Source organism: Empidonax traillii, unplaced genomic scaffold (assembly GCF_003031625.1).
Source record: "Empidonax traillii isolate 1590-97213 ecotype Southwest subspecies unplaced genomic scaffold, ASM303162v1 scaffold282:size975252, whole genome shotgun sequence".
NCBI classification, from domain to species: Eukaryota; Metazoa; Chordata; class Aves; order Passeriformes; family Tyrannidae; genus Empidonax; species Empidonax traillii.
The window spans coordinates 786,393-801,686 of record NW_020955475.1 but is presented as its reverse complement, the minus strand read 5'-3'; the positions used below and the strand labels follow the sequence as shown (position 1 = coordinate 801,686).

General features: G+C 38.2%; 1 protein-coding gene across 2 annotated transcripts in view; it reads left to right on the top strand.

Annotated features, from left to right (window-relative positions):
- The window catches only part of MID1 (midline 1), a 148,694-nt gene extending 145,663 nt beyond the window's left edge, over nucleotides 1-3,031 (top strand). For both annotated transcript variants that reach the window (XM_027890262.1, XM_027890263.1), the window contains exons 9-10: nucleotides 697-904; nucleotides 2,405-3,031. In XM_027890262.1, coding sequence (XP_027746063.1) covers nucleotides 697-904; nucleotides 2,405-2,753 — 557 coding nt within the window. In that variant the 3' untranslated portion in view covers nucleotides 2,754-3,031. The remainder of the gene's footprint in view (nucleotides 1-696; nucleotides 905-2,404) is intronic.
- The last annotated feature ends 12,263 nt before the right edge of the window (nucleotides 3,032-15,294 follow it).

Here is a 15,294-nt window from a genome sequence, read left to right as displayed (position 1 = left end):
CAGCCCAAGATACTTGCCAAGAGCAACAGCCTCAATAATGTTATTACCCATATTATTTGGACCAAGTTACAGTTCACTTCCTTCTTTTTAATGCACAGTATCCAGTACTACATAGGCATCCTTCCAAAGCAATCCTGAATTGTTGACTGTGCTTGTTATAAATAAAGCTGTGAGTGAATGAATGAAGAAACAATGCTAGTACCTCTTCTTATTTTTAAATTCACTTTGTGGGATTTGAAATCATACTTTTTGTAGGAATAATGAAGATGTTATTGTGGAACCTTATCCCTAGAGAATTAATTGAACACGATTTATTCTAAATCTAATATGCTGTGAAAAAAGCAACCCTCAGACCTTTATTAGCATGTATATTGGTTTCAATTACATGCAAGAATCAGAGTATTCTGGTTACCTCTAGGTCAGAGATAAAGGACATGATGATTATGCAGGGCTCTTTTCAGGGATTATCGACACAGGGAAGTTAGTGCACAAAGAAATTGACAGTAAACTGACAAGGCAATGCAAACTAGCTATTGCAGGGATCAGAATAGGTTAGTCTATCTCAAGAATGCTTGAGAGGAGGAAATTAATATGGTTATGTAATCTTGCAGGCTTCTTAGAGGCTCACTAATCCACCCTCCTTTTCAAAATCAAAGCCAAACCATTATTGTGTCATCTTTGTCTCTCTGTGTCTAGGTCAGCCATTTAAACTGGACCCCAAATCTGCTCATAGAAAATTGAAAGTGTCTCATGATAACTTGACAGTGGAACGTGATGAAACATCCTCCAAAAAGAGTCACACACCAGAGCGATTCACGAGCCAAGGGAGCTATGGAGTAGCTGGCAATGTGTTCATTGACAGCGGGCGGCATTACTGGGAAGTGGTTATAAGCGGGAGTACTTGGTATGTATATAAAAATATATGTGAAAAGAAGCACTAGTTCATACCATGCAGGTTCTGGCACAGTTTCTCTGGTAGAGACCAGTAGCAGAAACATGGGGAAGAGTATGAGAGCAGGCCAAGCATGTATTTTCACATAGTTTGTCAGACTATTTTCCCAATATCCAGCACTTTTGGACTCTGGAACTAAATCTGTCACATTAAACATCTTTATATTTAGCAGCCTTCAAAGGACTTTTACTCCATGTCCAGGAATGATTGTTTTTTTTGAACCCATGTACAGTACATTTTGAGAGTGAACTTTGCAAATGTGGTCATTTCTCTACTAAATGTGAAAGATTTACATGTCCTTCAGTGAGAAAAAATAAATAAAAATGAGGACAGTTTGATGATCCAGTTTCATGGGGACAGAGATCGGATTTGCTTCTGGAGAGGGGATGTAGAGCAGCAGAGCTGTAGGTCTGTGCCCCAGGCTATGAAGCAAGGAAATAGAAGAGTGCTTTCCTCCACTTCTGAATGATCCTCTGTGTCATATAGGGGTGGATTTCCAGGGGCCTTTGGTCTGTGGAAGAGATGTTATCCTTTGGTATTCAAAGGCATCATGATGAAGGTTAATGAATTGGAAAAATCAGTAAGGTCTTCAGGTATTGCCCACAGTCTCAAACAAGAAAAATGCTGTTTGTCTGTGTCAATGCTAAGGAATGGAAAAAAAGTTACCTATGGCACATTAATCTCTGTTGGTTGAAAGCCCAACAAATACTGCAGTGTCTCTAGAATGTGAGGAACTTTTAAATTTCTATTTTATATGACAAATCAGGTATTTGTCCTCAGTGTCCATTAATGAGAACATTTTCACAATCCTTTTACCCTGCACATCTTACCATAAATTATGGTTTCCAGAGCAAATCTCTTCACTTACATTGCTTCTCTTTGCCAGAAACTCAGTCCCAAAAATGCTCATTTAAATCTGAAAACCACACCAGCATCTGGCAAAACATATTTGAAAATGGCAACATGTTGTTTTTTTAATGTATCCTGGATGTTTACTCTTGCATGCCTTCTTCTGGGCCATATATTAAAGGAGCAAGGAGAGGTCAGATTAGCTGAGAGATAGTAGCGTATTTTAAAATCAGTTAATTCCTCTGCATTCATCTGTTGGAAATGGAAATTTCAGGCCAGTGATTTAAACTCTGAGTTGCTGAGTACTCAACAATCTTCCTTTTGAATACCAGAGGTAAGCACTCATAAAAATTGCCATAGCTGCAAAACTAGAAACAATACAATGAGTTTCCCTGATCTCTCAGACCCAAAAGAGAGATGAAGAAAACATTAATTAAACCTGTGCAGATGTTGTGGTGAAACATCACTTAACCAGAACTTAAACCAGCAGCAGGAAGAGGCTGGGGCATTCCTGTGAGTCCTCTTGGGCTAACATTTGACTTCACTGAGAGACAAACATGGCAGGAAGCATTTGTTTCCCTGGGATGTTGTTTTATTTCGCAGGTATGCTATTGGCATTTCCTACAAGTCAGCTCCGAAGCACGAGTGGATCGGAAAGAATTCTGCCTCCTGGGTGCTTTGCCGCTGCAATAACACGTGGGTGGTGCGGCACAACAGCAAAGAAATCCCCATAGAGCCTGCCCCTCACCTCCGGCGGGTCGGAATTTTGCTGGACTATGACAATGGTTCCCTTGCTTTTTACGACGCTTTGAACTCCCTACACCTTTACACTTTTGACATTACTTTTGGGCAGCCAGTGTGCCCCACGTTCACAGTGTGGAACAAGTGTTTGACCATTATAACTGGCTTGCCTATCCCTGACCATCTGGACTCCTCCGAGCAGCTCGCATGACTGCTAAATGCCAAAAGGTAGGACGACACATCTTCCCAGGGCGGCCAGGCAGCTGCCTGCAGGAGCTTGCCCGGAGCTGGTGGACCTATGTGGCATCCTGGCCAACGCTGCCAAATTTGGCCAAAACTGAAAAGGAGAGATTATCTCTTTCTGTGTACTTTGTAAGGAAGAACAAGAAGTGGCTTTAAAAATATCTTAGAACTTCCTTTTGCAGCTGGTTTTGTTTGGTTGGTTTTGTATCTAGTCTCTTACAGGAAGATTTATAAATTATTTATAAAAATTTAAAAAAAAAAAAAAAAAAAGGAAGTGAAAGCCTGGTTTGGACACCTGGAAAATTACTTTTTTTTTTTTTCCGCACATATTGGTGGCCCTATTAATTAAAGTTTCATCAGTCTTTTGAATAATTTTATTTTACAGTGGATAAAAGCAGGAAATTTGAAGGATGAAAACTGTGCAGTGGACAAGTCAGTATCCTGCAGGTTTTACTCGTACCAACATTAGTGGTCTCATTGCCAGCCTTGTTGAGTGTGAGATCTCCCAATTTCTACTTTGCACATGGGAGTGTGCAGACCAAAAGAACAGAAATAAAAAAGAGAGCCAGCCACCACAGCAAAAGAATAAAGTCTAATTTACTTCTGTTCACAGGGCAGTGCTCTCTCAGTTCATAAAAAACATGTGGAATATCTCCTAGAAATGTGAGTGGATAAATCATCTGGTGATTTATTTTATTGATGGCAACATTCCCATCTGCCAGTGCTTTGCTTTCGTCTGTGGGAAACATTATAGAATCACTGAGGATGTGGAAGACTGATACCATCTCTGAGAATCAGCAACACTGGAGGAGAGCAGCTAATCCAAGGTCTGACTGTAGACTAATTTGATAAAGCACGGCATCGTTTAAGGATTGATTGTAATAGAAGATGTCATGGTTCTGATAGTAGACATGTGAATGCTTATTGCTGATTTTACAAGGTTCAACATAGCAAGCCTAGCCAACAACTCGGAAGTGAGACTTGCACCACTTTACCATTGATTTTAAATTAAATACAAATGTTTCGCTGTCATACACTGTGTAGTGTCTATAACTAAGCAAGGAAGTCTGTTTTACATGTGCTGTATGGAGAAACACTGCAGCTGGAGTTTGCTCATAGTTATTGTCCTGTGTTTTTGGGGAAAGCACAATTCTCTTTGTGAATGAGGAGTAAAGAGTAAGCTTTCAGCGGCAGTAGGAATCTGCATGGGCAGACCCTACATTCATCCTAGTGTTGGTAGATGAGCTTCAGTGAAGGCAATAGAGGTTGTATGTACTTTATCTCAAAGCTGAATCGGGTGCATTTTTTGCTGTTTCACTTCTAAGGAATAGAAAACCTTTGTAATTACTGCAGTGTCTATAAATTATCATTTTGGGAGATGCTTGAGGCATACGACAACTTTAAAAGAGTGGTTTTCCTATAATGTTTTGTTGTTACTATGCAAGTGGTGAAAATCTGCCTGTGTAGAGAAAGGATAAATCGAATATCAGCTTTAAGAAAAGATTTGCTTAGTAATTTATAACCATGCTTTTGGTGTCTTTTGGAAAAGATGCCTTAATGCACTTTGTTCACTAATGGTTCCAAAAAATAAAATGGTCTCAAGCTCAGCTTCAGATTTTTAAAATACTGATTCTCCCAGTAAAAGACTCTATTACAGTTTGCCTTCTCATGATATGAAAAATTTATGAGCAGGATGAGGAATATGTACATGCCTATCTGGTTTTTTCCTCTTTTTTAGTAGAAAATAAATGCCTGACCATGTTCCTTCGATTTCCCTTTATGTGTCATGTTAACTGCTGAATTAAATAGAGAAAAATCTGGTGGTACATTGCTGGTACCATGGCTTTCAGCTGGGCAGCATCCCATTTTTCACAGGTAGGAGCCACTGATCTTTCCAGAGTAGGCTTAATAAGACAAAATGTGTACATACAGTGAACTGCAGCATTTATCATACTGTCTTTAATAATCAAGAAATGTGTACCCTCAAAATTGAAAAAGCAAGTCCCCAAACATTATGTTTTATAATTGGATACAATCTTACTGATACAATCTGATATACACTGCCCAGAGTATCTGACCTGGGCTGTTTGGGAGGTAGCTGAGATGGCATGACAATTTTTATAAAATGAGTTGACAGGAGATGACTGACGCAAAGCAGTGATAAAAAGATGCATGAAGAAAGGAGTTTTAATCTAGGATTATTGCCAAGTTTCTGCCTAAAAGGAAAAGGTATATTAGCAAATTACATATAGCAAGAGTATGTATCTTCTTTTTGCCACAAATATTAAATCTAGAAGCTGATTTCAGAGGTGCATAAACTGAAAACACTCTTCAGTGTTTAGCTATACAATGTTCACAGAGACTGAGCTGGATGGAAGCAATACCATGAATTTGGAAAGGTCCCAAATGATCTCACGTGTTTTCATTGTAAAGATAGACTGTGACTCTAAAGACATGTAATGGTTTTGGCCAATGGAAGAAGAATGGTCTTGCTGTATCATTTTTATTTTAACACAGAACATTTCATTTGGAGCTAAGCCACATTTCTCCAATAGCCTATTAACTCAGTCAGTACCCTTTGTGCATATATGTTTGTGTATATATGTACACGTATGTATGGATGTACACACCAGTATATGCACAAATGTGGTGTATATGCATACATATGTATATACACAGACAAAGTGACAGCAGTTAGTTAGGTATTTCTTTTTTGCTTGTTTCTTGAACAATTTCATATTCTGTATGACGATGAGGAAACAAGTTTGCTATGGATGGTATTCTTCTGGACATTTTTTAACAAACAAAATCTGTTTATTTTGCAATACTTGATTCAATGCCTAATTAATCAATAAAAACTTCCATTTGAAAATGTAGTTTCTGTGGTCTGTGGCATTTTGCATGGTCCATAGGAATGAATTGAAATCTGGGGGAATAATAATCCTTGTGTAAAAATAAAACACAGTACTTTAAAGTAGCATGCAGTCTTAAATGAGGGTTTTTTCCTTATTTTTGAAAGTTTTGTGACTAGGAATGAGGTAGCATTGTGTAATGCTGTGTTTAACAAAGGAGGGTTTTTGAGGAATAGTCTGCTGAAATCCAAACAATGAATGTGGTAGATAAAGCCTGTGTTGGTATAATGATTGTTTCAAAGGTGTATTTAAAACCCAAACTGGGATTCAGCAGAGTTAGAGCAAGCAATAGCACAATCTCTTTAGAAGATAGTAGCAGCTCAGGGTAGTCTTCAGCTTGAGGTAATGGAAGGGTGGGGGACTTGTTTCTCTGAGGTCAGATAACATTTTCCACGTATTAGACTTCCATCTGTTAATGGACATCTAATAGAGAAAAAAATAATTCACAAACGGGCTGTGTGCCATAAATTATTTGGTAGACTGTCTTCAGCCCACTGTGGTTTCCCATTGTTGGCTCTCAGAGACCAATAAAGTCGCTGCATTTTCTGCCATGAATTTATTCTTTGTTTTGAGTGTCCCATTTTTCAACTGCTCAGCAAAGAGACTCCCACTGAGCAGTAGGTCCCAAGGGTAGGTAGCATAAAAATCCCTCAGGTCTGGGTACAGTGTGAAAAGCAGGAAATCTGCAAGTGCAGGTGAAAATACATGCATGTTCTTTATTATTAGCAATAGTAGGTCACTAGACAGCAGTGTGCATCATCTATTTTAATCCCATGTCTTAATTGCAAACACTATATTCTCTGCACGTTAGAAAACACAACAGGACACTATTGACAGCACAAATTAAAGTGTCAGCTCATTAACCAGTTCATTTTGAGATGGCCGGTATTTATAGCACTATGAAAGTCTGTGGGAGATTTCATTAAATTATTATTTAATATCTCACACAGTATTTCTTTCTTAATTATTCTGATAAAGCAGGGAGCCCCTGGTGGTCTAAGGGAAAGGCGCTGCACTGTCACTGCAGAGACCCGGGTTCGAGTCCCGGTCAGGGCCCCTCCCCGGGCAGATGGAGCTCGTTAGCCCATAAGGCAATCCATCTACGCCCTGAGGACCTCGCTACCACTGTCCAACCTCGCTTGGCCCCGGCAGATGAACCTCAGGATTAAAGGGTGGGCTCAGTTCCGCGCACACTGTGTCTCACCTAAAAAATCCAATGCGCAGGCTGGAAGGTGGAAAGACCTTCCCTGGTTCTTCGTTCGCGAAGACTGGCCATTCATTCATGGCCATTCATTCTGATAAAGCAGATTTCTAGTAGTCACCACATTCTGCTTTTAGTTGCAGCAGCCCAATTTTCAGGTAAGCCCATGCTCCCAAACAAAATGAGGACAGCTATTGGCTCTCGTCGGTGTCACCAAAACTGAGGCTATGCATTTTAGGTGGAAACACTGTCTTCGTTTCTGGTTTAGGACAGAAGAAGTTCACAGCAATGCACAGCAGTACCTCAGTAACTGTCCAGGGCACACCTGGCCTGAAGGCCTTTGGTGGGGCAGCTTTGAGAAGCTGGTGATACAAAAATGTGCATAGGTTGCTTATATACTGATGTGCTGGCAATTTTGTTGTAGTACAATCTCTGATGTCTTTTCGCATACTCTTTCTAGTAGTGGAAGTGTGTAGTGAGATATAAAGACATAAAATGCAGTATTTTCCTGTGCTACTGAGTTGGTTGCCCATATAGAAATTAGCACAGTGTTTTTGTCTTCTGAACATTAAAGGAAAGTCCTGCTCACTCCTAGGTGCTGGTGTGTATTTTTGATTATTCTGAGCTATTTGTATTTATTGTGCTTCCTGAAATGAAAGAAACTCTCTTTACATTCTAACCTTTGCTTTAGTACTTGATTTTCATATTAAAAAAATAGGAGACCTAAGGGCAATGATGTTAACAATGTTTCAGTATGGATGAGAGTTTGTTTGGAGTGTGAGCCTTAAGGAATCTGACTACATAAATCAAATCTCTGTGCCAGAACAGACTGATTTGTTACTTCTGTGGGAGTTGAACAGTGCAGGTGCAAGTGTTTTCTTCTGAGGTAGGCTTTTGCATTAACTCCACTCTTTGAGTGGAATATTCTGTTTCTTTAATTTGTTTAATTGGTTTTCTGATTCAAGTGCAGATCATGTTAATAAGACTAAATAATGCAATCTTTCATCATGTTACTTATTTTAACAAGCACTGCCATGTCACATGCCTCTGGCAGGTTGCTGAACTCATCAGCTGCAACCATAACCTTTGCAACATCCCCTCCAGTGTGAGAACTGATGCTTAAGCTATTGACCCAGTATGTGACTTTCCCAGGTGGGATTCATCCTGCTTTAAGTAAGGAACTAGCACAAATCCTGATACCAGTTCAAGGTGAAAGACGTATTTCATGAAGGGTGATATAGGAAAGATAAGGGTTTGTAAACCATCAGCATTGAGGCAGTTCTGGTTTAGAAGCATGTCAATGTATTAGGAAGTCATGAAGTCTTTTACTACGGTGTGATAACAATGCCATTATTACCACTCCCTGAAAGAGGAATGGCGTAAGCAAAAATGGAGCAGTGCTGAGAGAGGTCACTCAGAGTGATGGGGCAGCTGGGAACCTGCCACCACTACTTGCCTTGGCACCATGCTGCAGCTCCTCAAAGCAAGCCTGCACCTATTCATCCTTCTGTTCCAGCTCAGCCTCAATCCACATTCCCAAATGACAGGGAAAAAAAATATTACAGTTATGTTTGAAGTCCTAACCTGAATAAAAGCAGCAGGGCAGGGATGACAGCCCCGGGCCTTGATGCACCTTTATTCACTCAGATTTTTACATCTGCTAACTTCAAAGGAGATAGTCCTGATTTACACAGAGGTAGGTATAAGCCCATGAATCTTCAGTTTCCAACGGGTCAAACCCAAGTGAAGCAGAAGTCCCTGTGAGAACAGCTCAGCATTCCCATTAAATCATGTCTTTGGAGAAAGCACATTAGCTGCTAGCAAAACTGCAGTTACTCATGAGCTGTTTCCCAAGGCCAGCACAGGTGTGTTTTAAAATGTCTGGTTCTTTTAAAATGTATAGCTCAATAACATTCCTCTTGTGTGAATTGTTCAGGCAATGCTTTGCTGTTTCCTCCGAGCAGGGTGAGAACAATTCTCTTAGCAAGTGCTATGTTACTTTTATAAAAATCATGAGAGCAGCAAATACATAAGTTATGATATAATGCTCCAACATAAGACTATTGTTCTTAGACTTTCATTTAAAAATGTATAATAGCTAAAGAAGTTTAGAAGTCTGATTCGTTTAACTGTTTGTCCTAATTTATATATAGTTATTTGAATGCATGGAAATGTTTCCTCTCAAGGAATATCACTTCATTTCTTGTTAATACACACAGACATACTGTAATTAGGAGTATTCCTGAAAATTCATGAATTCATAGAATAGTTTATAATCGAGCCTTTAAAAGCTGGCAAATGGAGGCTTTGTGTTTAGAATAACATTGAATGGGGAAAAAAAAGCTATAGCTGTTTAGATCACTGAAACATTTGACAGATGACAGATAACTGCTACATAAACCATGGGAAAGTTTTCAGTAGCAATTTTTTATTTCATCCTCATTTTTATTTTACTTGGGAAACAGATGATTCCATTTGAAAATGTTTCTCTGTTATCCTCCTATTTCTTCACTTTCCTTTTCTCTTTTCAATCTCATTTTTAGATTTTAAATGCTACAGTAGCAACAAGCTAGTTGGCTTTGTTTCTTATTTCCTTGAAAATTACCTTTTTCATGAGGTACACAGGAAATGAGAAGTCAAAAACAATATGCAAACTTAAAAGTTGAGGATATATTTGAAATAGAAGTTAAAGAAGGAATGCAGATAAATCTGTCACTCTTCTACAATTACTGAATTATTTGCTTTCATTATTCTGGTCTTAATAGCATTGTTCTCTAATTAAAACAGTGTTATCAGATCTGATTAAGGAGCACAATCAGAGAATTAGCAGGTTATTTTAGGATAACCATAGAACAAGTTCCCTTTAATAACAATACATATATTCAACCTCATTAATGTCACCTTGGAGTTTTTAGGGTTCAATTTGTTTTTGGTTTTTTTTTTTTAGTAATACTGTGTGCCCTCACTAGCAGTAGTTCCCAGCCTAGAAGTTTGTGTCTCTTTTGAGAAGCATGGAGTATAATTCCTTATGGAACTGGGAGAAAGTCCTCCCTGTGGCTGGTGTGAAGGTTTTGCTTGCACAGTGATAACATCTCCCGCCAGTAGAGGGTAATTTGATCTATATTTCTGTCATCTTGTTTATGCAAGGAGTAGTGATGGTCAAGCTGAGGATGAAATAAGTTCATCCATATTTGTACATGTAGGAAGAGGTGGAAAAACTCTTTGCTGGATCACAACTAGTGATTACAACCCGTGGTAGACCCAACCCAGAATTAGAAATTAGTGAATACAATCAGTAACATATCCTTTTAATTTCTTCCAGTGACTGTGACCTCTCTCTCAGTTTGTCCATCGGTTTACATCCACATGGTCCTTGAACACTTGGTAAAGTTGGAGTTGAAAATGTCTGCAGTATTTTTAACCACTAAGTTTTTGTCAAACTACTTTTAAAATAAATATTGCTGATATAATGTCAGCAGCTTATGGCAGAGCATAGAGCTAAGGAACAATGTAGGACCTAGAACAGGTGTAAATTGAGTTCAGAACAGATTAATACTGCTTCTCTTCCAACAGTTGAGTCATAGAATTCTACATTGCATGTATTTAGGAGGTGTTATTATCAAGAGCATGCCCTGAGTTATGCTGTAAATTCTAACAAATGCATGAACAGTTGAAGAAATTGGAATAAATATTTGAATTACATACACAAACTGGAGGAGAAAAAAGTTATTTATTCACTGCTAATAATTCAAACTATTGTAGCCAAACTATCCTTTCTTATTAGAATTCTAATGCTGTTTTCCTGCTGATGAAACAGGAGTGCTTTGTCTTTCTGTTCTTATGAAGTCAGTGCTCCATATTAGTATTAGTTGGATTACTTGGAAATCACCCAGGATGAAGAAATTTCATAGGATCAAGTACAGAGTTCTCACCAGTCTTGAAGTCTGCATAAACCATTAGCCAGTTTCAAGGCTGAACTACCATCAAGTTATGAATGCTTTCACGTGTATTTAAGTGTGCCAGAAGAAACATGCAGCATTAAAAAAAAAAAAAAAAAAAAAAGTGGTCAATTTTATGTCCACGTGGGAATAGGCGTCATTCTATCCAGCTACAAAGCTGCTATTTGGTATACGGACAGGAAAATATTTTTATGGGTTTTTTATAAAGCTGTGCTTGTGCTGGTTCTCATGCGCACAGAACTGCTGTAGCTTTAATTCCTTACAACCTTTTATCCATCTGTGGAATTCAGAAGCTCTGCAAATCATGCTGAGGGGCTGGTTGATGTGTGTGGGTACAACCTGCCCTAAAAGGGCTCCCACTAGCCCAGGGTCTCCTGCTTCCCCAAAAGTAGAAGGAAAGGCAAACAAGCTCCCAAAGGTCTCCATCTCTAATCGTTTCCTGACATGTCTCATGGCAGAAACAGTAAAGGCACAGGATGGCCCTTGGCTCCAAATCTTGTGTGGCAAGACAGTTATGCTGTGAAGCTTTAAGCAGACTCCTCTGCGGGAGGAACCTGACCCCCATTAGCAAGGTTCAGACATTTCTCCAGCAGCTTCTCCAGCTTCTGCCATAGTCAGGAAATGCAAGGGAAATCTGTTGTATGACAGTGTGTGAGGGTGACACATCTTCTAAAAGCATGTCCAGAAAGCTCAAAGAGAAAATTTTCAGTGCCATTCATTCTCATAAGAAGGTCTGCATAAGAAGGATGGATACATTTTTCCATGTTTCCATGAAGACATGGAAAGCTGTCTCCTCATGTGTCAGATTTGATAGTACTTGTGGAAAGGCAAGCACTTCATTTAATTTGAAGAGCAGAAAATCATTGTTCCATACTTTTCTTACCATTCTCCTAAAAGTTTGACAAATGGGAAGAAAAAATTGTCAAATTCCACTGGTCTTCATTGAATAAAAAAGAAAATGCAAATAACCCAATGAAAATGAAAAAAAAAATGCAATTAAACCTGTGTGTGCAAAATTATTTGCTACAACTGACATACTGCACATATTTTTAATCTCTTACTTTTATAATAGTCGCAGATGAATAGTACTATTACAATAGTAGCAAAAACTAAATGGAAGGTTTATCACAACTGGAACTCTGATAATGAAAGATAGAAATAGAATTTGAAGGCAGAAATAACATCTCTGGGAAATGCTTCTAAGAGGGTAAAACCAGAAAGGATTGCTACCACAGTGCAATGAGTCTGGTAGAAGCTCATCTGAAAGGTTGCAAAATTCTGATCTAAAAGAAAGTTTATACTCAGTAACACAGGATCAAATAAAGGTTTTGCATGAGGGAAGGCAAAAAAAGGGCCTGAGTTACAAGGGGAGAGGTGTATGTGGAAGTCTAGCAATTGATGGCTGAATGGAAATGAGGTGGTTGTGTCTGTAAACGTATGATTAGGGATAACACCAGGAAAGGAGAAGAACAGTTCCGAGTAAAAGACAATATTGGTACAAGAGTAAATGCAGTCAGCTTTTTTATGGACAGATAGGTCTATAGAAATGAAGAAGGTTACTTCAGAGGACAACACGAGCTAAAAAGAAACCATGTGGTTTCCAAGATGAAGCTTCATGCATGAGATTAATTACACTTCAATCTAAATGCCTTCAATCCCTGCCTGAACTTTCACCATTGGTCTTATGAGGAGTCACAGGCAACTAGCATGTCTTTGATACTTGCCTGTTAGATAGCTAATGGCAGATCAAGTGACTATCATTCTCTATATTTAGCAAAATGGTATATTGAAAGTTTTATAGTTGTGATTACAGAGCAAATCCATTTCTTTGGATATAATACAGAAATTGATAGACAACTTCTGACTCAAAGTCCTTACTGTGCTGAAGTAAGCAGGCAATTTTTCATTGCTCTCAGTGAAGTCTGGTTTTTGCCTACCAAATATGTATGAGGTGAAATACTGTAAGTCAAAGTCATATTAAATGTAGATACCTCCCCTGAACAAAGACTCTTGTAGCCACTGAACCCTTCTTTTTTTCAACAGAAGTCATTTATAATAATACTTTGATGAAATGGTCATCCTGATAACACTAACAAATAAAAATGCTTCTATTTAACCACAGAACAGACTGCCCTGGAGATTATATGTGCTTATGTGCATTCTATTGCATTGCATCTATGCACAAGTATTTTAGATTCTAAACTGGTTTGCTTATCCAATGCTGCAAAATGTTACATATTGATAGTCAGAATTGTTCTAGCATTATTCTTAAAGTTTGTTTTAATAGATGTCACAATCAGATCTCCTCTGGCATTTCCTGAATTCAACACTAAACTCCAAGATTGTACCAAAGCTAGAATAGCTAGATACCAGTTGACGTGACTTCATCATTCATTCCTCACAACAGTAAGCATCTGTTGCTATGATAGACCAAGTACAAGTATTAAACACATAGTGCCTTTTCCAAATGGAGGTTTTTTATGGGAACAAGAGCTTCTCAGCAAAATTGTCCTCTAAGAGAAAAGTAGCCAACATTTATAAATTAAAATAAATATATAAGAGATAGTTGAAAAGTGATGGCTTTTTAAAATATAAGTCAGATGATGAGGTCAAAAGTACTTATTTTACTTTGGTATTTATTTGCATCTTCTGCAAAGGAATTAGGTCTGGTTTTCTGAAGGCTAACTGAAAGTCCTTTTGATATTCATGGCAGATTCTTTTGAATGGTTACCATCCAGAAAATCTTAATGGGGAGTGAAAAATATTATATAGATGAATGTAAATATCCCCTTTTCCAGGGTTTTAACTTAGACTCACCTCTCTACACTATATAGGTTACTTTCAGAGGTTTATTTTCATCTATTTCTAAGCAGCACGAGTATTTATCTAATAATGCTGTGGTGAAGTATGATTCATCCTTCAGAAAAAAGCCTTCACATGCAAAGTATTGTTAACTGCTTGTTCTTCGTAAAAAGGAAGGAAATTACTCAGGCTGGAGAAATGTTATAGTGAAGGTTGTTGATGCTCTTCAAGCTGATGGAAAAAGAATTTCTCGAATTAAAGGTGAGAGTTTCTGCAGGAAGTACTTTCTGATGGGGAAGGGATTAGCAACCCAGGAGGGTCCACTAAGGAAAATGGACAGATAATCACTCAAACTAGGCAAATATTTTGTAAAAGGCTTGGCAAAGAGGGATTTAATGGGGTTCAAGTCATGGTGAAAGGTGCATTGTGGACAGGACTGAGATAGCCTGATGTGCTTTGGAGGGACTAGTCTGGGGATTTCTATTTGCAGAGAGTATGGGAATAGCTTGTGAAACTGCACTGGCCCATCCTGCTTAGGGTCTTGGTCTTGAAAGCAGCAGCAGAAAAAAATTGAATTGAAATACAAGTCAAGAAAGAAGGAAATGGGAACAGGAAACAGCACAACATGAAAAAGTTTGGTAAAATGACTTTTAAAAAGACTTTTAGCAGATGATGTAAATAGGTGGTACCGAGGCCTCTAGGTTTGGGAGCTTGGTGGGTTGATAAGGGAAAAGTTGGGGTGATTTGCCTTTACAGGCACTGATTAAGTGGTTAAAAGTAACAACAGATGGTTTTGTGTTGAATTTTTGGAATGGAATGTGTCTGAAGGGTGGTGAAAATGTTTGATGCTGGATGATGAGGAAGTTTTGCCAAGGCGTTGGTGAGGTGTCACTGTCAAGGATGTTAATGAAATGTAACCACAGCCGCTGTAATCCAAAAGGATTTTGACAAAATCTTTATAAGGTTATTGTGCTCTGAATGGTGTTAAAATATAGAATTTATGTAAATGTAAATGAACTGATGTTTAGTTATTGGTATGAGATAATGCAGATGTATTGTGGGATATATATAAATGAATGTGTAATCTAGATTATTTGAGTTATAAAAGATGGTGCTTTGGCCATCTGTCAGTGGTTTTCTTTTACCAGGCTAAGGAAATTGTGGATATGAAAAGAAATAACAATTTATTAGCAAGTTTTGGATTGTATGAATGTGTCTTGATTTTTGTAATAAAGAATGTTAACTCTACCTCTTAATTTCTACTAAAGTAAACCTGTGATTTTCAGTAATGATTTTATTTTGAACAGAATCAATCTTAAGAAAAACAAGGGTGGTAATTAAACTTTATCTAATTCCAATTTAAGGTAATGGTCAACTGACTAATAGTATGCTCATGATTCACTGCCTCACTAAGGAATTCCCATTGAAGCGAAATCACAGGGCATATGCAGCTGGAGGCAGCTTTCCAGAAATTTATCCCAGGACTAGCCTTGAGGAAAACAGTAGAAGCTGTAATGAGGAAAAACAACAGGTAACCAGCGGGTAGGTTTCCCTTATTTTTATGACCGAGGGTAACACATTACATCAAGGTGATTCCCTGAAACAAAATCACTCTTTGCTGCTCAAAAAAGCTTT